Source organism: Syngnathoides biaculeatus, chromosome 2 (genome assembly GCF_019802595.1).
Source record: "Syngnathoides biaculeatus isolate LvHL_M chromosome 2, ASM1980259v1, whole genome shotgun sequence".
In the NCBI taxonomy this organism is placed as follows: domain Eukaryota; kingdom Metazoa; phylum Chordata; class Actinopteri; order Syngnathiformes; family Syngnathidae; genus Syngnathoides; species Syngnathoides biaculeatus.
The window spans coordinates 1,491,250-1,513,560 of record NC_084641.1 but is presented as its reverse complement, the minus strand read 5'-3'; the positions used below and the strand labels follow the sequence as shown (position 1 = coordinate 1,513,560).

The window sequence follows — 22,311 nt, the reverse complement described above, 5'->3', positions numbered from 1 at the left end:
CACTAATAAAATATTTGTAATAGCTATTATTAAGGGAAGTAATATACATCCCTCCATCCATCCATTTTCTTAGTCACATATCCTCACAAGGGTCACGGGGAGTGCTGGACCCTATCCCAGCTGTCAGTGGCAAGAGGCGGAGTACACCCTGAACTGGTTGCCAGCCAATCGCAGGGCACATAAAGACAAACATTCGCACTCACAATCACACCTAGGGGCAATTTAGAGTGTCCAATTTGTGTTGCATGTTTTTGGGTTGTGGGAGGAAACCGGAGTGCCCGGAGAAAACCCACGCAGGCACGGGGAGAACATGCAAACTCCACACAGGTGGGTCCAGGATTGAACCCGGGACCTCAGAACTGTGAGGCCAATGCTTTACAACTGCACGACTGTGTCGCCCTACTATACATCCCCTATACATTAAATGGTTCACCAAAGCATTTTGTACCTCTGTCAAAATGACTTCATAAATAAAGTGCATTGGATACATGAAGTCAGTGAATACAGCAGGACAGGCTACCCTGCGTGTGTGTGGAGAGGAAAGAGATGTGGCTTCAGGTTGCAGCACATAGAGGCCACACACAAACACCAGACACCCGGAAAAAAAACACTCTTCTGTAACTCCCACTTAATGGACAAGGGGGGTTGGTAGGGCTGGATGGCCACTCCAGATGATGCATTCCGCTAAACAGGCAGTTTTAACCCTCCGCATATTTGCGGAATACAAACAGTACTAGGTGTGCTACAAAAGTGGAACAATAAAACAGAGGAGACCAAAGGTTTGCAGGTTAATTTATCCAAAGGTGAACTCAAACCAACAACAACATTGACCTGTATTGCTTAGCTGTCCCTGGTAATTGCCCATGAGCATGTGTGTCATCAAATGTGCAGGCAGGGTAGTGGTAGGACAGAGGTGAGGTGAAGTAGTACACGCCCGAGGAGGGCAGGGTACGAACACAGTCAGATTTATTCGGGACGCACACCATTCGAGTTGCTAGGTTACAGCCCCATACTGTAACCACAGTTTCACTCCCTCAAGTGAAAAGAAAGGGGGAAAAAAACTATCGCCACATCACCAACTACATCACTCTTCTAACTACACATCCACACACCCAGATGGATCGATGAGTGTTGCAAAGCATGATCCTTGCCAGTGTCGCGTCCCTCAGCCAACGAAGCAAAACGGCAGCTATCCAAGCTGCACATTTGACACACTGATAGGGACCATAATACAAGTTTCACACGGCTTTGTCCCTATGCCTCTGTGCTTCACAAACAAGCATTCTTCTACGCAAGAATGTGTGCACGCATGCCCAGTCGCACGTACAATTGGACATAATGCAACGGGCCTTCAATAGCACCCAGAACATGGCTTTTCACAGCTGGCCAAGGATCCATGACTAATGTCCAAATACTGACTGTCACAAACAATACCAGATATTCAAACGAGGACTGCATTTTGAGTCACTTAACCAAAATCCTTTTTGTTAAAAAAAAAAACAAAAAGAAATGAAATTACAGTGTTGTCTAAAGGAGATGAGATTGCTTGACAGAGTTGTCAGCGAAAGGTCAGGCAAAAATCCATGAAAACAGTTTGCTTCATTCAAGGACACAAATGAAATAACCACCAATACATGAAATTAAACTACAGTTTTTGTTATTGTATAAAACATTTTGTGGATTCAAAAGTAGACCCACTATAGTAATATGATAACTTGAAAAAAAACACATTGGGCAGCTTTATATGCTGTTCTAAAAACCTGCATTGTGCATTTACATCTGCATAGTTTGATCATTTTTGGTTTAATTATTTAAATATCACGCAAATGTTATATTGATAAATTAGTCGACCGTTCTTGGTTAGAACAATTATTTTTTGGGTTCTAACGTAAAGACTAAATATGACCATAATGTGGCTTTTAGACTTCCCAATTTTACACCCAAATAAAGACTTTTCATTTAACTCCAGAAAATGGTATTAAGTAGGTGTTGTGCCAAACATTGAAAATGTGTGGTTTTGCTGACTTTAGGAATTTATCTTAGCAACATGATTCAATTAACAAGCTGAAGTGAAGTGTTGAAAATATTTTGAATTTATGAAAGGTATTTATGTCAATTGAAATTTGATGACTACATTCTGCTATACATATATAGTATGATGAAAACACAGAAACTGAAGTGTAAATATTCATCAACTCGCCATTGGTTCATTGAAGAAAGATGAAAAAATGGTTGGTTATAATGTCACTGAAAACATCACAGGATTTGTTAATGACAGTGTGGACGGCAATTTCAAGGAGCCATGCAAAAAGTTCAATATGATCATAAAAAAAACCATACTGCTCGAAATGATTAGTTTTGGACAAAAAGTTGTTGTGGACTATAAAACCATATGCAAATCATTTACTATCATTTAACCACTTATCACACACACTGTAGTTAGAAGATCAATGTGTGAGATGGCAAATCGCCCACATCCAATAACAACAATGGGTATAAAATGAAGAAAACACGTTTTTAGAGAGGTTATCTTTGTGCCGGCGGGTGTGCAAATGTGTGGCAACTGATTAAAAAAAAAGAAGACCTCACATTGCAATTATTCTGCTTCATTTTCATGATTGAGTGATTGTGATGAGGACACCAAAGGCACGTCATATGAATAACTGACCCAAAAGCAAAACGTGCACATGCAAGTAGGGTCACTCAGTACAGTACAATTCAAACTGTTTTTACTGTTATTTGAATTCGAATGTTGCGTCGGCTCATTGCTCGGAACTAACCGAGCTTGTCAAGAGAGTCGTCGTCCGCATTCCAGGCCCTGCGCTTCCGGCTGCTTTCTCGATCACCCCGTGCTTTCCTGACGCAACCGGCCGGGGAAAGGTGAACCAAACGGGGCCTGGTAAAGTTGCGCAGGCCCTGCTGCGGGACTCCCGTGCGCGGACTGTGCCAAACCGGCTGCTCTAAGTTTCTCTCAAACTCGTTATGACTGTGCTCTGAAACGTGAGCACGCGTAATAAACTTGTATTGTCACTTCAATGCACAGAGGTTTAGTGCACTGTTGTGTACTCAAAAACGTCTACCTGCAAAGGCAGGTAAAACACAGGCACGCGGGTTAAACTTGGCCTCTCGCGAGTAGCCCCTAACAATGAGTGAAGAATGAACAGAAACTAGAACGTACCAGCGGGTCACCGACTCGTGCTTCAGCTCAGGGGAGACGATTGTTGCCCTCGTGTTTTGGGAAATCCACGCAGGAAGGAGCACGCTCGCTGGATCCACTGCGACAACGTACCGACAACTACTTTGCGGCAAAACGCAACACGGGCCGTCGGTCAAGTCTTCTTTCCGGATGTTTACGCCGCGTCCCGCCGCCTGAGACGTTGCACGGGCGGTCTGCCGTCACGCATAATCGGTCGTGACTCGGGCTCACGCGAGCCGTCGTCCCGGTCGGTGATGATCAGCCATACCGCTGCCGGTGCTGCCGTTGTGGGTGTGCGTCCACCTCAAGTGGAGGCGGGCGCTGGCGTCATCCCGGAAAGCACCGCATGGAGTGAAAGGGACGTGCACAGGGTATGGGGGTGGTGGGGGGGAGGGGGCCGCCACATCAACCCCCCCAAAACGGCCCGAGATAAATTCATACATGCACTCCACGAGGGGGAGCGTGGGGCTGCCTTGTGGGAAATTAGACGTTCCTCCACCATCAGTCCTATTTTAATATGCACCTCAGAGAAAAACCTCTGTAATAATGAATGGAGATGTATGCAAATGCGGTGAGAATATTCACCACTTCGTTAGCGCTATCAAAATGAGGGCAAACATTGTAACCTATAGCTGTCAAGTGATAGCTGTAATGTTCTCTTTTCCTCAAAAGTAAACAATCTTGGTTGAACACGTTTTAATCATGTGGAACTGGTGCACATGTTCGAATTCGTTACATTGAAAGGACTTTTTACAGTGTGTAGTGTTATAGAGAGCTAGTTTTCCTTGTAAAAGAAATACATGATTTTGTTTTCTTGAGGATAGGCTGGAGAGAATACATGACGTTTCCATTGGTTTCAATGGGGAAATATGATTTGAAATGGGGGGGGGGATGTCATTATAAATTTGACAAGAAAAAAAATCAACCCTATAAACACACAGGTATAAATAAGATTTTTTTTTAATCTTAGTTCTTGTGTTACTATTAATTGTTTTGAATGTTTAAATTTTGTCAATTGTTTTAAATTTCATATGATTTGATTTGATTTAGGTTATGCGCTATCTTCTAAAGATGCCAAAAATTGGATTTGTATGACTGATTGAGGGATGTGCTATAGAAAATGTTGTGTTTGCATGTTGCACATTAAGCCCTAATAATAAAGTGAAACAAACGTGTAAACTGCTCATTTCTAGTTTGGGGTCTCCCGGTCTGCCTCTCCAATCTCATCCATCCATCCGAGAGAGAAAAAACGTTTGAGGAGAAGGAGAAGCTTCCCTTTTGTCGCCATCATGTGGTTTTGATTGGAAAGCTGCATGTTTTCCTTTGACTTTCGGATTGTCCTTTGGGAGTCGCCACAGCTGATCTTCTGCATAGGTTTGATGCTGGACCACTTCTACAACCGGGCGGCACGGTGGAGCAGCTGGAGAGCGTTGGCCTCATATTTCTGAGGACCGGGATTCAAATCCCAGCCCCATGTATGAAGTTTCCATGTTCTTCCCGTGCCTGCATGGGTTTTCTCCGGCAACTACGGTTCCCTCCCACATCCCAAAAACGTGCGTTAATTGGAGATTCTAAATTACTCCTCGGCGTGATTGTGAGTGCGACTGTTGTTTGTCTCTATCTGCCCTGCGATTGGCTGGCCTCCTGCCCGATGGTAGCTGGGATAGGCTCCAGCAGTCCCGCAACCCACGTGAGGATAAGCGGCTCAGAAAATGGATGGATAAATGGACTTCTACAAGTACCACACAATTGGCCTTCTCTTCACTCCCACACTAATTCTACACATTTTTTAAACTATAAAACACATTTCCAACCCCCACCCCCACCCGACCATTGTCGTTCTCTGCTCAGTATGCATACCACAATCCACACTCCTTTGCAGCGGTTTTACTCACCTCTTCGTTCTCAAAGTCTGCACTACTTTTGATCCATATTTCTAAATTTCCGCCAAACAAGTGGATCACTACAACAAATAGAAAACTTGATTAGTAAGTAAGTTTCTTTCGCCTTGTCCCTTTCGGGGTCGCCACAGCGTGTCATCTCAGATGAACGCACATATATGCTTAATTATTGCATGTTACTAGCCTGTTATGAACCTTTCATTCATCAGGTGCTATGATGTTACATATTTTGTTGTGTGAATATGTAACTATATCACATTGTACAGTGTAATTTTTGTATTTGCGTTTAATTTGCTGTGTTTTACACAGTTTGTGTTTTCCAGGTCGGCAATGCAAACGAGATTCTGTTCTCAACTCTTTACTGGAAACATGAAAGTTTCAGTAAAGTAATGTTGGCCAATAGAGGTCGCTGTCGGATGAAATCCAACCGGAAGTTGAAAATATGATCGTCCTGTTAGGTTGCTAAGACCCGCTGCAAGCTAATTGGCGGGTGCTGGGTTCGGGGATTTAGTGCATAATGTCATAGTCAATAACGCCAGAATATGATCGTTTTCATATTTGCGGTTTTGCTAGGAACAGCCTCTTTCAGTTGAGCAAAACTGTGGTTGAAGTCATGATTTTTTTATGGCAACTTACAGGCAGAGAGAGCTCAGCATCCGGCTAATGTTATCAGGCAGATATAAGTAACTCAGATTAACATTGAACTGGATGGAAGGACATATGGAGAACATTCAGGAAAATCTACGGCATGAGGAGGACTCGGGTGTCGGCGGAATGGCATCGCCGTCGCCCGACAAGCTTCGCATACGCTCCACTCGACTGCCGGTCCAGAGGAGCAGCATCTGCTCTCGGGCTTACTTCGTCGTGGTGATGGTCTTCTTCCACGTCTACATCCTGAATGTGATCGCCCTATTGCTGTACGTGCATTACAGTAATGGCCACGGGGATCTTGTCAGTGATGACCGGCATTCTTCTCCATCTGTCGGCGACGCGGAAAGCCCTTCCACCCATCCCACTGCGCCTCCCGAGAGAGATCCCCGTATAGCGGATCAAAGTCATAGATTTAGACTTCCGCGAATTGAGGGGATCAGGGTAGGTGAACTGCTTGAAAAACTGTTGTCGGTTGTTTGCTTTGTGACTTGCAACCTTGCGTGTTTTGCTGTGAATCCAACATCACTGCTTGAACTTAAAATTCTTGTTTTGGATTTGACTACCAAGCTAAAAATGACAACGCACCTGGCAGGTCAATGTTGTTGATTTTTCTGTGTTGAAATGACAGCAAAAGCAACCCTGATGTCATCCATGTTCCATCTTAGGTGGGACATGTTCAGCCAGTGTCTCTTGTATCGGACAGAATGCACAAGATGACGACGCTCAGCCTGAAGCCTCTCTTATTCGGTAAGTGCTTTTTGGTATTCTCTTTCATTCTGGTTCCACTTCCCATCCTGAGCTTGGCTTCTACAACGACAATGTTTAAATTTTCCCAATGCTCCCCATCTTCCAGGCATAAGCCTTGTTGACCACCAGCTGATCTGCCTGCATCATTCCTGTCACCAGGACTGTGCTACCTGGCTGATGTTGTCGTGTGATATCTGATCTGTCCCCCCCAGCAAGGGTCCGTCCTTCAGGACAATTAGTTTTCCAATCAGTGAGAACCTTGACAGGCTTTTTTGGACTGTGCTTGAGCTGAGTGAAACACAGTTTCACTACTGTCAAGATAGATTAGAGATGAACACAGAGAATTAGTTCACTGGGCTTTTGATTGTTCTTAAAATGAACAAAGATGTGTAAGTGCAGACCTAGGATTTAAACCTTTCTCCCTTGGAAAATCAGTTGGAGAGTGGCGACACACATCTAAAATCTTATATGCAAGTTCAAAGTTAAGTTTAATTGATTGTCTTAATTTAAATTATTTTGGGTCTAGACAGAAAATTTACTGAAATCCTATGTAAGGAGTGCAAAGGACGATTTTATAGTTTAAAGGGGAAGTCCAGTGCTTTGCATGAACAATGTATCCAATAGGTCATGTAATATGTACTCTATTTTGCCAATGTGATGTTAAATCCTCTCTCATTTAATGGTGTTTTAAGAAGATTTTTATCGACAATTACGAATTTTCAGTGACGCTGCCATTTTCGCAAGTTACATAACTTACGTGCGCGGATGTGACATGTAAGGTACCGCACTAAAGGCTCGATTACATTGTGCCCAGCACTGATTTCACGGATTCACGGACTCCACGTCATTCGCGTCCGGAGAACCATCCGCGTCTGCCGGCCCAGAGCTCCGGGGGCCTTTGTTTGCGCACTTACGTCCCGCGTAGGCCCCCGACTAATCAGACAGTAGTCAGGCGTCATTCCGCTCAAAGGACCATCCGAATATGCAACATTATTTACAACCACGGGTTCAAATCTGTATGGAAGTATTCCTCCATCTTCCTGAGCAACCGATACTGCTATTTCGTCATCAGATGAGGGAAAAATCCGAGAAATCAGCGCTGAGCACAATGTAATGGAAGCCTTTGGTGAGGCACCTTACACATCATGTCCGCACACCTAAGTCATGTGACTCGGGAAAATGGCAGCGCCCCTGAAAATTCGTAATTGTCGATAAAAATCTTCTCAAAACACAATTAAATGAGAGTGCAGTGCTGTGTAGTTGTGACATGACTGTTCAAGCAGGTCACTTTCTTTCAAGGGAGGGAGCAGGGGGTGGAGGGAGGTAGAAGTGAGTGTTTCAGCTCCACTTCATTCGTCTCAGCTGTTCACATTAATCAGGCTTGACTGGACAATGAGGATTAACTAAGTGAGTCGAGTGATGGAGACGCGGCAGACAAACAAGGTGTGTACTGTACAAGCAACCGGAAGCCTTTCTTTTATTAACGCAATTGACAGATCTGACGAGAAGTACTCAGTGCCTCCACTTGGAGATCTTTCTAAGGTGAATAACGGATTTGATACAATACACAAAACAGGACTTGTGATGATGGGTTTTATTTCTGTGGAGTGTGTTGCAAACATTTGTCAGAAGTCATTTAGGAGACAACAGAAAGCCACTAATTAGATTAGTTAAACAGATGTGGGCATCAGTTTAATCATGGCTCGTCCAGGAATGGATCTGGTGTAATTTGGGGCAGATCTCGGATGTTGGTCTCATACTACCCTTTTTGATCAGTTAGTCCCTGGCCACAGGTTAGTCGTCACCTTCTACGGGAATAGGAATTACAGTCAACCATTCAGTAATATTATAATCCATATTCACTTCTTAGGAAGTAGGGTTAGGTTAGGGTGTTCCTAGACTTCAGTGGGTCTGTGTTTTCTTGCTAAACATGTTTATCAAGTACTTTTGCGTCGAAGGTTTCACACACGTCCAAACCACAAGATCATTGGCATAGATTGTAGGAACTCTCTTTCGGTTGGCTATTGTACAGTGACGCTTTTTTTTTTTTTTTGTCATTTATTATTAACGACAGTATTACATTCTCGTCTACTCTAGTCCACTATTCTATTTTTTTCACCACGAGGAGCGATAGCACTTACTTCCAAATTCTCATTGCTTGAGATGACTTTTGATCAGAATGAGCCTGTCAGAAGCACTTTCAATGTTCTTGATTACTTTTGCCTCATCACTGCTTTGGACAGGATGTGCTCCGTGTATGCCCTTTTCCAGCCTTGACAAAAAGCGGGCTGGCAAGATGTGAAGCTTTCATTTCCCAAATTGAGTATTTGCCAAAGTCACCTTGTGACTTGTTATTTTGCTGTAAAGAAAAATCTGGGACTATTTTCAGTCTCTTGTGAGAGAAAATGTTTTTTGTTTTTTTATTTAATGTAAGATGTATCAGAAAAAACATTATGGGACATACATTAGGTATATCAAATATTCAGCCTTGTTCATTTTTTTTTTAAAGCAGTAATAATTACAATAGATTTAGCATGCTTGCAGTGTTATACACTTGTATTTTTTATACAGAGTGACTTTTTTTGTAATTAATTGAAGTAATCCAGGGCAGCACGGGGGTTCAGCTAGAAAAGTGTTGGCCTCACAGTTCTGAGGTCCCGGGTTCAATCCTGGACCTGCCTGTGTGGAGTTTGTATGTTCTCCCCGTGTCTGCGTGGGTTTTCTCCGGGCACTCCGGTTTCCTCTCACATCCCAAAAACATGCAATATTAATTGGACACTCTAAATTGCCCCAAGGTGTGATTGTGAGTGCAGCTGTTGTCTTTCTTTATGTGCCCTGTGATTGGCTGGCAACCAATTCATGGTGTACCCCCTCCTACCCGTTGACAGCTGGGATAGACTCCAGCACACCCCGCGACCTTTGTGAGGATAAGCAGCTAAGAAAATGGATGGATGGATTAAGTAACCAAAATATTAGATACAATTGTACACCACTGCACACTAAAAACAATAATATTCTTAAATGAAAAGCTATCGCGCACTCTTGCAAATAAGTATTTTTATCTTTTCTTATTTTTTGTATTGTATTTATTTTTTAGAAGTCCTGAGACTTAATGGGCTAATCTGGGCCCTTGAAAATCGAATTTTATGGCATATCATGTGCAAATGCGGGTTGCCATGAAAATTAAACTCCATGAATTTGACTTTTTGTGCAACTGTTGTGGCTGTCCGGTGACTATGAAGAAGCAAATAAATGCTTCCTCACCACCAGATGAGCATGTGTTAATTATAACATCATTTGCGGCCTGCACCATTGTGTGCCCTGCTTTATTATTTAATATTTGTTGCTCAGAGATCCCTGGCTTCCTGTCAGAAGAGGAGTGCCGAGTGCTGGTGCAGTTGGCTCAGCTCAAGGGTTTGACGGAAAGCCAGATGACAGCAGCCGGCAGGGGGCAAGAAGAGTCAAACCAGCCACTGCTATCTCTTAGCACCGAGGAAGTCTTCAGTCTGTTGGATCTCAATCAGGACGGGTTGCTGCAGAAACAAGAGGTGACAACTAAACGCTATTTATTTCCGTTTCCATACTGCATGAACAGTTTTGAGAAGCATGAAGATTGTCTACATTTCCTGAAAAAAAAAAAAAAAAAAAAAACTTCTCCAGATTGTGAGTCACTCGCGCTCTCGAGATGGGACTTGGTTGAGCCCTGAGAACCTGCGACAGATACTCGCTGGTCTGGAAGCCTGCTCAACAGGTATGTACAGATGGATGTCGGATGGCCTTCTATGACATTTCTATTTTTTTCCTGGCAGAAATGTGAGAATTTTCAAATACTTACGTACGTTTTCCTCCCACTGGATTCACAACTCACAAGAAAGTTAAATGTATTGGGCTTTGGGGTGAAATTTCAGGCAGAACCTTGTTAGGATGCATTGCAATGTAATTGACTCTAAACTTTAGAATGTTCAATGTTTCAATATTTCTTTGCACAACTTGCTGCAGAAATTCTAATTCAAATTCAAGTGTTTGATCAACAAATTGACCAAATCATCTCCTGGTTCCGTTAAAACTGGTCTTCATCAAGCTGTTCAAATTTTTACATCAAGAGACCAAGCTGACACTTCATAATTGGTCAACTGTCCCTCCCCATTGTGAGGCTTCAAACAGGAAGTGGCCACTTAACTGTCATCAGCAGGTTGCAACTGAGATGCTGAGAGATTGTAAAGTAGTGGTTGGGATAAACATTGATTCATTAAAACATCACAATACTTACCCTCCCAATTCTGCATCAATTCAGCAAATTTTCTGAATCAATTCACTTCTTGTTGGGTGAGGAGGTTCCTTTGTAGATGCAAGCAGCTTTCAATTAAGGATCGAAATTGTGACCAAGGCAAGCTGCAGCGGCGGTATGAAGCTCGCGTCTTCAACTTTTAAATCTTATGTTCTGGCTCAATTTGGGTTCTGTGTCAGATTGAACAGCTGGACATTGAAAATCTTTTAAGCAGGTTCAACTGTAGAATTCTAGCTTCATCCTAAAATCGCACCTAAAAGCAAATTATCCCCACCTTTTTCTGAGAAGTGTATTTGGAGTGACGAAGCGATAGTAAGAGTAGACTGGACGATTATCTTTATTTTCTATTACAGTGAAGTGTTGTGTTCAGGTTCACTAATGGAGTGCAGCTGCATCCCTTAACAGGAATGCTCAGCTTGGAGGAGTTTAAGGGTGTTTACGACATATCCCAAAACCCGGGACAGGAGCAGAGTGGGAAGCTCCGGAGTGAGTTCAAGCAGAGAAGCAAATATACGGTACTTCATCAAGGGCCCGGATCCCACCATGTGCTGCAGGCACTGAGGAGGAGGTAATTCCATTGAACATGCACACCTTATCTCACATCCCATTTACCGGATTTGAAATAGGCACTCTTACCCTTCGTTCAGAGTAATCATCCTCACCCGCCTGCCGACCGCGCTGGTCGACATGAGCGAGCTGCTGCGAGTGTTTCGGTTTGAGCTCGGAGACTTCAGCGACGCCCATCACGACAGCAGCCCTCCCCACGTAGAGACCGCCTGCTCGCACACACGGCTGGCGGCGATAGCCTCTGACCTTACTGAGGTCTCCTGCAGGTATTTGTCCTTTTGAAATTCTTGCTGTGATGTATTCGTAGTGACATTAACTCACATGAATGACCATGCTTGTGTTATGTATTCCTTACTTGGTCCCAGGTATCTTACTGTGTTGATCTACCTCAACCCCGTCGAGGAGGGCGGGGAGACTACGTTTCCTGTGGCCGACAACCGTACCTATGATGAACTGGTGAGCATTCTTCTGCAATAAAATTGTTTCCTCATGTTCGTTTCCTCCAACTTGTCAGATTTTGTAGTCATGGGCCATTTTGGTTGATTTCTTGGGTAAAAAAAAAGGGGGGGGGCACATTCATCATGTGAATGGAACAAACAAATGAACACACAAAAACAAAATTAGAATACTCACAAGGAGCATGGAGCAAACGGACAGACTGGAAAAAGTGGTCAACCCGACTGACTCCAGGTTTTGAGGACACTTACAAGGCCATGCCCCTAAAAGCCAGCCATCAATTGTTTCACTTTATTTTTATACCATACAGAGCTGTTTCTCTTTATTAAACATACAATGAAATTGGCTTTTTTTTTTTTTTTTTACAATCTCTATTGCTTTGTTTTATACAACACAGTGGTATTTTTCTTTATTACGAACAGGTAACCGTTTTTGGGGGCTGGAACAGAATAATGGCATTTCAGCTCAGTTCAATAGAGAAAATGTGTTTGCTATGTGAGTAAGTTTAGTCACGGAACAAATTCAATGGAATTCAAGATATGATTGGACTCACTGCCTCCTAAACGTGCCCTGCACTAGAAAAGAAAGGCAGCTGCCCATGACGTGATTTCTGTTGGTCACATGCGCATGGTGCTGACGCATGACAAGGAATCCGATAGCCAAATCAACATAGTGTAGGACAACAACCGATTACTGCGCACACACAAGGCATTTACACCTGCGTGTGTGATCCAGGCACTGGTCCAAGATGGAGTTGATTTAACAGACACCCGGAAGACATGTGGTCAAGGGAACCTGAGAATAAAACCCACTGTGGGGACAGCACTGCTCTTGTACAACCATCTTTCTGATGGCCAAGGTAAGAATAGAATGCTTCAGTAACTACTGCAGTAGCTACTGTGTTAATGTGACTATACGTGGGGGGTGGAAAAAGAACATCTTCAGCTACTGCATCTTTTGTGTCCCATTTTGCAGAGGTAGGAAAAGTACTCACACATTGTACTTAAGTCAAAGTAAAAATATGTTTCCTCATTCTCTTGCCTCCTAAGGTTGGATGGGCGAGCTGGATGAGTATTCACTGCACGGGGACTGCCCGGTGAAACGCGGCCTGAAGTGGGTCGCCAACAGTTGGATAAATGTGGATCCAGACCACCAGCGGCAGGCCCGTTACCAGAGACTAGTTGCCGACGGGCATCGAGCGAAGTCAGGCGTGGAGGAACATTCCCAAACGCTTTCGCACATTAACCTCCATCAGGATCTCTAGCCAAGCCCTTCTTACTTACTCATCATGTGCACCCCTTGACAGATGTTTAGCTCAGTCTTGTATACATTTATATGAAAATCGTTCACTGTTGCACAATTTGCCCAATCATGTATCATGATGTTTTTTAAGAAAAGATCAGCATTACAATAGAGCTCAACTGGGTTGATGCATTTAGATTCAATAGATGCAAAAAATACATTTGAAATTAATCATGCCTTAAATTAAATATCACAAAGGAACAAAATGTTTGAAATGAAGGTAACTTGAACCTTCACTTCACCACTTCTAAAGCTATATCTTAGAATGTTTCAGCATTTTTTTTTGCCATTTTATGGGATCTAATTGTGAATCTTAGAGTGAGCTCTAAACGATTTTTTCCCAACTGCTTTACAATAGTTATAGATGCTCTTCACTTTGTCACATTCCAGTCATTCAATAATTTAATTTGTATATTTAATGATACTTGTATATTTAATTATTTATTACCTTTTTGACAAGTGACATTATTGGAATACATATTTATTGGCGTTGCACTGAGTGTTGTTTTATGAAATGAAGTGTATGAAAACGTTCAAATGTTGTCCTCGTTTTCATTTTCACGCGATCCCAGTAGTTCACGCTTTGTCCACCAGATGTCAGCTGTAGCACATGAGCCGGTTGGCAGGATCGTGCGTGTGAAAAATGTGACAGACCATTAAAAATACTGCAGCGGCTGTAATAGATGGCTGATGGTCAGCAGGACTGTGGTGCAGATTATTAAACGCTGAATCCAGACTGCAAGCCATCAATCTTGCATTCACGCAAGTGTCCTAAATGGTTCCCCCATGAAGTGTCCTGTAGTGTGTGATGCGGTGAAAGTCTTAATATTAGTGCCAGCATGGAGGTGGAGAGGTTTTTTTTTTTTTTTTTTTTTTTGGGGGGGGGGTGGTGCACCTGCAGGTTCATTCGGCCCAACATGGCAACCGCCGTGAAGGTGCAATTTGAAAGCCTTCTTGGCGTGATTCGCGGTGACGTCGGCGCTGCAATCAAGCCATCCATCCACGGGATTGTGCGGTAGCGGGTTCTGATGACGACGACGACGATGCCGTGTCCGTGCGCCCTCCCATCAGCCAATCACAGCCCGGCAGCGGGGGAGGGGTGCAGGGGTGACGACAACGTCTGGAGCGTCACTTGTTCTCTCAGTCTGCGTCTGTCGCACCGCGGCATCACCAGAACACCCACCACGGACTCTTGAATCGGCTTTTTTTTTTTTTAAACAACGCTTTAAAGAAAAGAACATTTAAAAAAAAAACACCCGTTCACCCTAAGGCGCCAGCTTTTTTTCGTCTAACGGTCCTCCATGAGATTCTTCAGGCTTACCTTCAAGTGCTTCGTCGACTGCTTCTGAATCTCCTGCGTCCCACGGCGCCTGCTGACATTTAAAAAAAATCTCTTGGCTGTGCTGAGGCGTTCCAACGTGTAGGGGGGAAAAACTACTATTCTTAATTGCATCTTTTGTATTTCCAAGAGGCAAAATAAACTGAGAAAATCAGAAAAGACAACTGGAGCACACTGCATGGTGCTAAATATCTTTCTGCCTCTCTTGGCACGTTTTCCCTCCCTCGTCTAAACACCAAGAGCCAGCTCACCCCTCACTCCCCCCCCCCCCCCCCATTATAAATTAAATTATCCTTTTTTTTTCTGGCAGTTAAACAACATGTCACCCGAGTTGGGAGAAACTAGTCTAGGTGAGTATGGTGCATAATTTTTTTCTCATTATGTGGTAGTGGAATGAGTCATACCTGTACCTTCATATGCACCACAGTAGAGATCCACTAATGTGGGTTTTTCAGGACCGATACCAAGTATTGCTAGTTACAAATGCCTATGGCTGCGATTTGGACCCAATATTCATTTGCAGCAAAAGTCTAAAGATTGGCTGAAATAATTTGTAAAATACAATATCCAACCAAACAAAATACAATATTTTGTAATTGTTGCTCCCATGCTGATTTCATCATCGCATGTTTTGTCATCACTGCATTCCCAGGTGTTATTGCTTGATTGAAATACTGCCAGACTGCACCTTTACGTTTAGGTCCATTCATCTGCAACAAGGGTTTAAAAAAAAGAAAGTGTTAAAGGTGGGCCACATGCTGACATCTGCTCAGCTCACCGTGGTTAAAGTATTTCAGAATTTGAGTAGACTAAAAATTTGATTTCTTTATTAGATTTTACATTTTAACATTCCAACAGTAGGGACCCTGTCATGTAAAACTATGCTGCTACATTATTAATGAATAATATGACAAAAGCTACATAAAAAGCATCATAGTTCCTATGAGTGGAACAAAACTCCTGACAGAACACAAACATCCCTCAGGGCTTTAATGAGCTCACAGTATTTAAGTATTCCTCCGGTTTGTTCAGATAAATCACTGAATCACTTAATTTTACTCTCTTACACATATATTTACTGCTGTTGCTATTTCTATATCAATATATTTAGCAGCCTTGTTGCAAGAGATTGAGCCAACTGTTAAACACTAAATAGCCCATAGAATCTCATCTTCACTTCACTTTTTACATCACAGAATCAGAACGATCCAAGCAACGTTAGTAGTCGTCTATTCTAGAGTTCGCAAGGTCTCTTTCACGCAAACTCATGCTATTCTCAACATAACAGATTCTCCCACTGAGTCTGCTCAGCATTTAGAGCAGGCCTAGCGAGCTTATGTTACGCAAAAAATAAAAAATAAAAAAAATAGTCAGCCCTCATCTCAGCGTACTTCTCTGGAAAAAAAACAAGACTGAATTGAGTTTCTTACTCTCTGACAGTCCCACACATGCTTCTCCAGTCACTGACTGTTTCCACACGGACGTCATCAACAGCAATATTTCAGTTGATTCTCAGAAATATTGGAGGTACTCCAAGCTAGTAGAACCATTAACGTCATGTTATTGTGGTAGTTGTGAACAGTAGTTTTTCATGTACAGTATATACACGCTATTCTCCACATTGCATACATTCCTCGATTGCCAATTTGCCAATTGCCTTTGGAGTCACATCGGTGAACTAATGTTTCGCTAAAAGGAAATAGGGCTCCGCCTATGCGTATAATAAAGACAAGTGAATTATTATTTTTTAGCGCACCTCCTCTCACACAGATACCTTTGGTATCACACTGTTTCCATAGCAATATTATCAGCAAGTTTCTCTCAAGTAACTATCAGACAAGTCGGTAGATACTCCGAGCTAGCAGAGCTGCCGCAAATGTTTACGCCGCTCCTGCGTTACTCGGCTGCTCACTGCAACGTAACCTTCGTACTAGTTGTGAGATGTAGAGCATTGGCATGTTTATTACAATTTTGGGAGAGTTTTCAACATGAGCTTTGATGTCCAGAGCTTCGCCACACAAGAAAACCTTGTTGTCTATCCGATGTGGGTTCACGATAAGTTCTTCTGCTTCACATGGCCTTTGCCCTTACTCATGCTGTGGCTGTGTAACCAATAAGATGGCGCTGTGGGTGGAACAATGTTGGAGACATGACAGGAGAGAGCGGTGTGGCTGCATCGGAGCTGAAATAATAATTTCTTGAGAGCAGCACATCAAATTGAAAAAAAAAAAAAAAAAACAATGCCAATCTATTTAAAAATTCCCAATATCGGTACAATTGGTCGATGTCTACACCACAGTACTCGAAATTTGTCACTGCCGCCCAAATTTCCCATTCATGCTCAATCAGTTCAATCTCAGTCTCAGTAAATGAGTGGAAATTGGTTTAATGAGCAAGGCACACCACGTCCAACTCAAGTAAAACTTTCTTGTCACCCCAGCGTGTGTCTTCCCATTCCATTGAGTAGTGGCTGTAAAATTAATGGGATTATCATCTGCCTCACAGTCAAAGGTTATGGGGTCGAACTCTGGGCTATGGCCTCCTTATGTAAAGTGTTTTTGGCTATATACCTTGGCTTCTTTCTACACCCCACAATGTATGAAAGGTTTTTGAAGACTCGTACATTGTGCGTATTTGTGAATTTTTGTGCCCTCCGACTAACTGGCTTGCTTCTCTTCCACAGTCAACTAAAATAGGTTCCAGGTCACCTGTGACCCTGAACAGGGTAAACGACACAAAGCGAAAGAACGGAAGGAATGACGTACAATCTTCAAAAACAAAGGGACAATTAATTATATTATCATCCTAATTGTAGTATAATTGGTATTCTATCATGCTGAAACTAAAGACTGCATACATTTTCTCATCTATTCCTCATGAGGCAGATTCGCACCCCGGATGCACAGCCATTCCATCAAGCGTCCACTTTATTACGTCTTCAGATCACACACACCTCAAACTGCTCTGATCTGGATTGAGCTGCCTCACTTTGCATCCACGAGAGAGTAGGCTGCGCCGATGATCGCGCAACTGTATGCCCAGGATGATGAGATTGTTGATTTTTCTTTTTGCACACTCAACCGTGGTGCATCCAAAATACCGAAAAAGAGGGCGCTTGGTAAAATGACCAGCACAGAATCCCGAGGTCCACAAATAGCGTGGTCAGTTTATTGCGATCTGCTGCAGCACACTAATCATCATGACTGAGATGCAGACAGGCGCAATGAATGTCGGGGGAGGGGTTCACTCCGTGATGACAACACAACTGCAATATGAGTATAAACATAATCTGTCAGGGCAGCACGCTGAAGATATGATGCGAAGTATTTCTCAAAGCCTGAAGCCATGTTTGTAGTACTTATCCAACAACACACAATCTCTTTGCTTCCACCCACATACAATGGAGCTAAAAAAAAAAATAATGAAAAATATTTACACACCCACATTCATATACATGGTTTTTGGGATTAAAAAAAAAGAGAGACCAAGATAAATGTACAAATAAAATGGATTGATGGATATATAATATATAATTTTTATGATTTTATAGCCGAAGCCCGAAGGTTGAGTGGTAACAATAACTTATCTGGAGCCTTGGAATGAATTATGAACTGTTCCAAATACCAGTTTGTGTTTGTACAAAACGTTCAGGCTTCTACTCGAGACCTAAAAATTGCCAAGAATCGCCAACTAGAACATCTGAACTTTAGTTACGCAATTTAAATGGTGGCAGGTGTGTGCTGACTCCCATTTAACATGTTTGAATATTACTGCTCAATTCTAAAGACAGCCACTTACCAGTTGTTGGAGGGTGTGCACTCGTGTGCAACTCATCTCATGTGTTTATTTTTACTTTCCCTCTCAAAAAGATATATTTTATAGGTTCGGTTATAATTGATGATAATGGTGGGGAAAAAAAGTATTGAAATTACTTACCTTAATATCCCATTGCACATTACAAAACCTGTCAGTTTACCAGGGGTGGTTTAATTTCACTCGTGATAAGACTATTTTATATTTCCCCTTTCCTTTTGTTATCTTCCCATCTTCCCTTGTTCAGGTGAAATCAGCCTCCCTCAGTTGGAAGCAGACCTGTCGGAAGGGGAGGGCGGTGGATCAGCTCTCCCCCTCGTGCCTGCGCCCCCGCCCGGGGCAGGTCCAGGGTGCAATGAGAGTGGCGGTGCCGGTCCGCCGCAGATTCAGGAAGGAGATGCGCCTGGGACCGGGAACGTGGGGGCTGTTGCAGGACCGGCAGGGGAGAGAGAAACCTGGACCAGACAGATGGACTTCATCATGTCCTGTGTGGGTTTTGCTGTAGGCTTGGGCAACGTGTGGCGCTTCCCTTACCTTTGCTACAAGAACGGAGGAGGTGAGTTTCACTTGCCCAGTACTTGATGTGTAAAATTATGTGGGTGCACAAGTATGCCCACCCTCTGCTATCAGTGTTGTTTCTGTGTTCTGAATTAATCACATTCGGACATATGTTTAAGGCCAGCTGAAGTAAAACAGCCCAAAAACATCATGACGTAACCGCTGTGCTTCGCTGTGGGTATGGCGTTTAGTTTAGTGATGAGGAGCGTTTTGGTATCATGACTAAAATGTTCACATTGGTTTCATCGGAATGAACCATTCACACACACCCCTATAGAAAAGTTAGTCTTACACTAAATATGGAGGGGAAACCCATAGATAAACCCATATAAACATGGGGAGAACTGCACACCGGAAGGACGGAGCCCAAGATCGGATCCCTGTGAAGAAAACGTGCTAGACAATATACACGCCTCAAGGCAATAGAACAAAATCAATAATAATAATAGTAACACTAACTTCATGTCATTTCAACAAGTGCACTCTAAAGTATACAAAAACCTACTAGGCCATTTATTTATTCTTGGGTGAATCAATCTCAGGTTCAGCGGAGGTCAAGGCGTGTGTGTGTCAAATCTGTTCACTCCACTCGTATGATTCTTGACAACTCAAGAAGCACGGTGACGTCACCAAATGGTAGAAAACCTGAGATGCTCCTGTTTGCTGCGACGTACGATGCGAGCACAAAGAAAGCGAGAAGACTTTGATGCGAAAATGCTATGGGAGGGGCACTTGTCTCTGTAAAGCAACTGCAAAAGTTACGTCCATTCCCTGTGAATTTCCGTTGAGTGAAATTCATGATTCGTTTTGGTTTTGTACCAACCAACGTTTGGAATTTAAAAAAAAAAAAAAAAAAGAAGTATCCTTTTCCAAATGTGAAATGTAATGTGAAATGAAACTACCTCCAATAATGCTAAGAACTACTATACAGTACAAGGTAGGCCATGTTGTACTTTGAGTACATTACAGTTCTTTGCCCGTGGAAAAACATCAAGGTTGTCGACTTCCTGTTGTTAAGATGACACAGTGTAGTAGAACGTTGCAAATCACTTAATGTTTCACGAGACGTGTACGATGCATTTAAGGTTAAACACCGGCAAGCGATGTGTCATTGCTGCTCGCTGTTATTGGCAGAAAGCGCTAGTATCCTGCAGAGCGGACAAGGTCAGGCCTCCAGTACGGATATTGCAGGGGTGTTATTAATAAGGTCTTTCACAATATGATGAGATAAAGAAATCGTAGGCTACGCAAGGTTTTGTCACATGACAGCTATAAATTAAAGTGAAAGTACACCAACAAATCCTTTTTGCATGGCTGTGAGCACGTAGCTAAAAATTCCCCCCTGCCGCCGCCCACCCCCTCCGTTCACTTGATTATAGCCGCTTAACAGATGTACGCGATGTCCTGCAGGCCTTTTCCTCTCCCTGTGTCCGTCCCATTTTCATCCATGCCAACGTGTCCAATAGTAACCTGCTCAGATTATAACCTTTGCCCTCAGTTTCTCTTATCCGCGCCCCGCCCACTTGTCAATCTTTTTACGATGTGTTTTGTTGAAATTAAGGCCGACGGGTGGTTGTGTGTGTGTCTCTTAGTCCAGCCCTCCCTCTCTGTGGTGTGTGTCTTGTGACCCGCAGCTCTGATACCCACCTTCTGGTATCGGATAACAATGGCCTGCTTCACACAGTCCACCCCCCTGTGCTCCTGCCCTGCACTCTGGCAGCTCTATAAAGGTGCTCTTGCTCGCTCTCGCTCTCTCTGTGTCTGATAAGGCAGCATATGGACACACAATAACCTGCCCTGTGCACATTCTTTCTTCCCCTGCCCGTCAGCGCATCCTCTCAACAATTTGATTTTGTGCCCTTGACCAGCCCGGACTAGACCTTTCAACACAACAATTTCAGATAAGAGCTGAGTCAAACTCTCACTCTATCGCACAGAATAAATGCTCTTATTTATTTATTTGTGATCCTGCTCCTCGGCCTGTTTTGTGCGGTCCGGTGATGATTAGAGAGGATTTACTTAAGCCTATTAAGGATGGAGTTGTCCATAACTTGAGCCAATAGGTGGGCTGGGGGTATTTCTGCAAAAGCACCCCCCCCCACTCATTCCTTTCACACTGAACATCTCATCCCGTGCTCTTTTCTCTGCCTCTCGCTCTCCCGCCTCTGTCTCTTCTGTTTGTGTCACGCTCACCAGTGTTGCCTTATAAGGCGACACAGCCCTCTGCTCCCACAGAATGACATGTGATGAACACCAAATTGTCAATCGATAACGCTGCCCCGCTGCCAGGCGACCCGATGCGTATTGCGGGTCATTTTTGTTTTGTTTTTGCCAAGCTCCCCTCTCGCTCCGGCATCGTTCCGCTCCCCCATCGGGCTCCCTCCTTTGCGAGCCGTCCATCTTTCCCTCCTTTGCTCTTAGCCAGCTTGTGCGCCGCGTCACAGGCACTCACGTGACTCTGTAGGTGCATCACGTAGTTTGCAATTCCCTTCAAATGATATTTTGCATTTGAACTGCCTCATGTTCCTCATTCCTGTGCTGGTGCATCTTACTCATTCAAAGGAAGCTTTCTTTTTGAAAAAATGTGTGTGACAAGCAGCTAGCCCTGGGCCAAATCCCATCAATCGAACAAAGTCCTAGCTTACTCTATCAGAATTAATTACTAATGAACAACTCCATCATCCCTTTGCTGTTTCTGCCCTCTTGTCTTTTCACCCATTTCAGAAACAGGGACCAAAAATGTTTCTCTTACTTTTCTCTAACCTACATTTGCATTGACACATTTCACAGCTTTCAAGGGGAAATCCAGTGCTTTGCATGAACAGTGTATCCAATAGGTCATGTAATATGTATCCTAGTTTGACAATGTGATGTTAAATCCTCTCTCATTTAATAGTGTTTTGAGAAGATTTATATCGCCAATTACGAATTTTCAAGGGTGCTGCCATTTTCGCGAGTCACATGACCTACGTGCACGGATGTGACATGTACCATGTCGCAACAAAGGCTCGTTTACATGGGACACCGTTTATGCCTAGCGCTGATTTCTCGGATTTATCCTCATCTAATGGAGAAATAGGAGTATCAGTTGATCAGGAAGACGGATGAATATTTCCATACAGATTTGAACCTGTGGCTGTAATTAATGTTGAATATTCGGATGGTTCTTCGGGCGGAATGACGCGGAGTCTGACTACAAAGGCGGCAGAGGTCTTTAGCCTAGCTTCGGCGTCCGGGGCTAACAGCCTCCGCCACCTGGAAGCTGGGCTCGCGGCCTGCTGCTGGAGCTCATTCGTCAGACTCCCCGTCATTCCCGTCCAAAGAACCATCCGCGGCTGCCACCTCGGAGCTCCCGGAGACCTTTGTTTACGCACTTATGTCCCGCGCGTAGGCTTCCGAGTAGTCAGACTGCTTCATTCGGCCGGAAGAACCATCCTAATATTCAACATTAAGTACAGGCTCTGGTTCAAATCTGTATGGAAGTATTCCTAAG

At 43.4% G+C, this 22,311-nt stretch overlaps 3 protein-coding genes across 7 annotated transcripts in view; 2 read left to right on the top strand and 1 right to left on the bottom strand.

Annotated features, from left to right (window-relative positions):
- Nucleotides 1–3,543, bottom strand: part of LOC133496413 (cyclin-dependent kinase 17-like) — a 40,326-nt gene extending 36,783 nt beyond the window's left edge. Inside the window, exon 1 of one of the 3 annotated variants that reach the window (XM_061812017.1) lies at nucleotides 3,179–3,543. The gene's annotated coding sequence lies outside the window, so the exon portion shown is untranslated. Of the gene's footprint in view, nucleotides 1–2,780; nucleotides 2,998–3,178 lie in introns of those variants that run through there. The other 2 variants (XM_061811993.1, XM_061811999.1) reach the window with 2 other exon arrangements.
- A 1,976-nt stretch (nucleotides 3,544–5,519) lies between these two features.
- Nucleotides 5,520–13,775, top strand: LOC133496500 (transmembrane prolyl 4-hydroxylase-like). The gene is made up of 9 exons (XM_061812178.1): nucleotides 5,520–6,189; nucleotides 6,414–6,495; nucleotides 9,847–10,043; nucleotides 10,156–10,246; nucleotides 11,189–11,351; nucleotides 11,431–11,616; nucleotides 11,716–11,806; nucleotides 12,542–12,665; nucleotides 12,856–13,775. The coding sequence occupies exons 1-9, from the start codon at nucleotides 5,806–5,808 to the stop codon at nucleotides 13,068–13,070; spliced, it is 1,533 nt and encodes a 510-aa protein (XP_061668162.1). The 5' UTR covers nucleotides 5,520–5,805; the 3' UTR covers nucleotides 13,071–13,775.
- Nucleotides 13,776–14,270: 495 nt separating this feature from the next.
- The window catches only part of LOC133496472 (sodium- and chloride-dependent creatine transporter 1-like), a 23,686-nt gene continuing 15,645 nt past the window's right edge, over nucleotides 14,271–22,311 (top strand). Inside the window, exons 1-3 of one of the 3 annotated variants that reach the window (XM_061812109.1) lie at nucleotides 14,271–14,797; nucleotides 18,508–18,816; nucleotides 20,453–20,548. In XM_061812109.1, coding sequence (XP_061668093.1) covers nucleotides 14,767–14,797; nucleotides 18,508–18,816; nucleotides 20,453–20,548 — 436 coding nt within the window. In that variant the 5' untranslated portion in view covers nucleotides 14,271–14,766. Of the gene's footprint in view, nucleotides 14,798–18,507; nucleotides 18,817–19,736; nucleotides 19,756–20,452; nucleotides 20,549–22,311 lie in introns of those variants that run through there. The other 2 variants (XM_061812119.1, XM_061812130.1) reach the window with 2 other exon arrangements.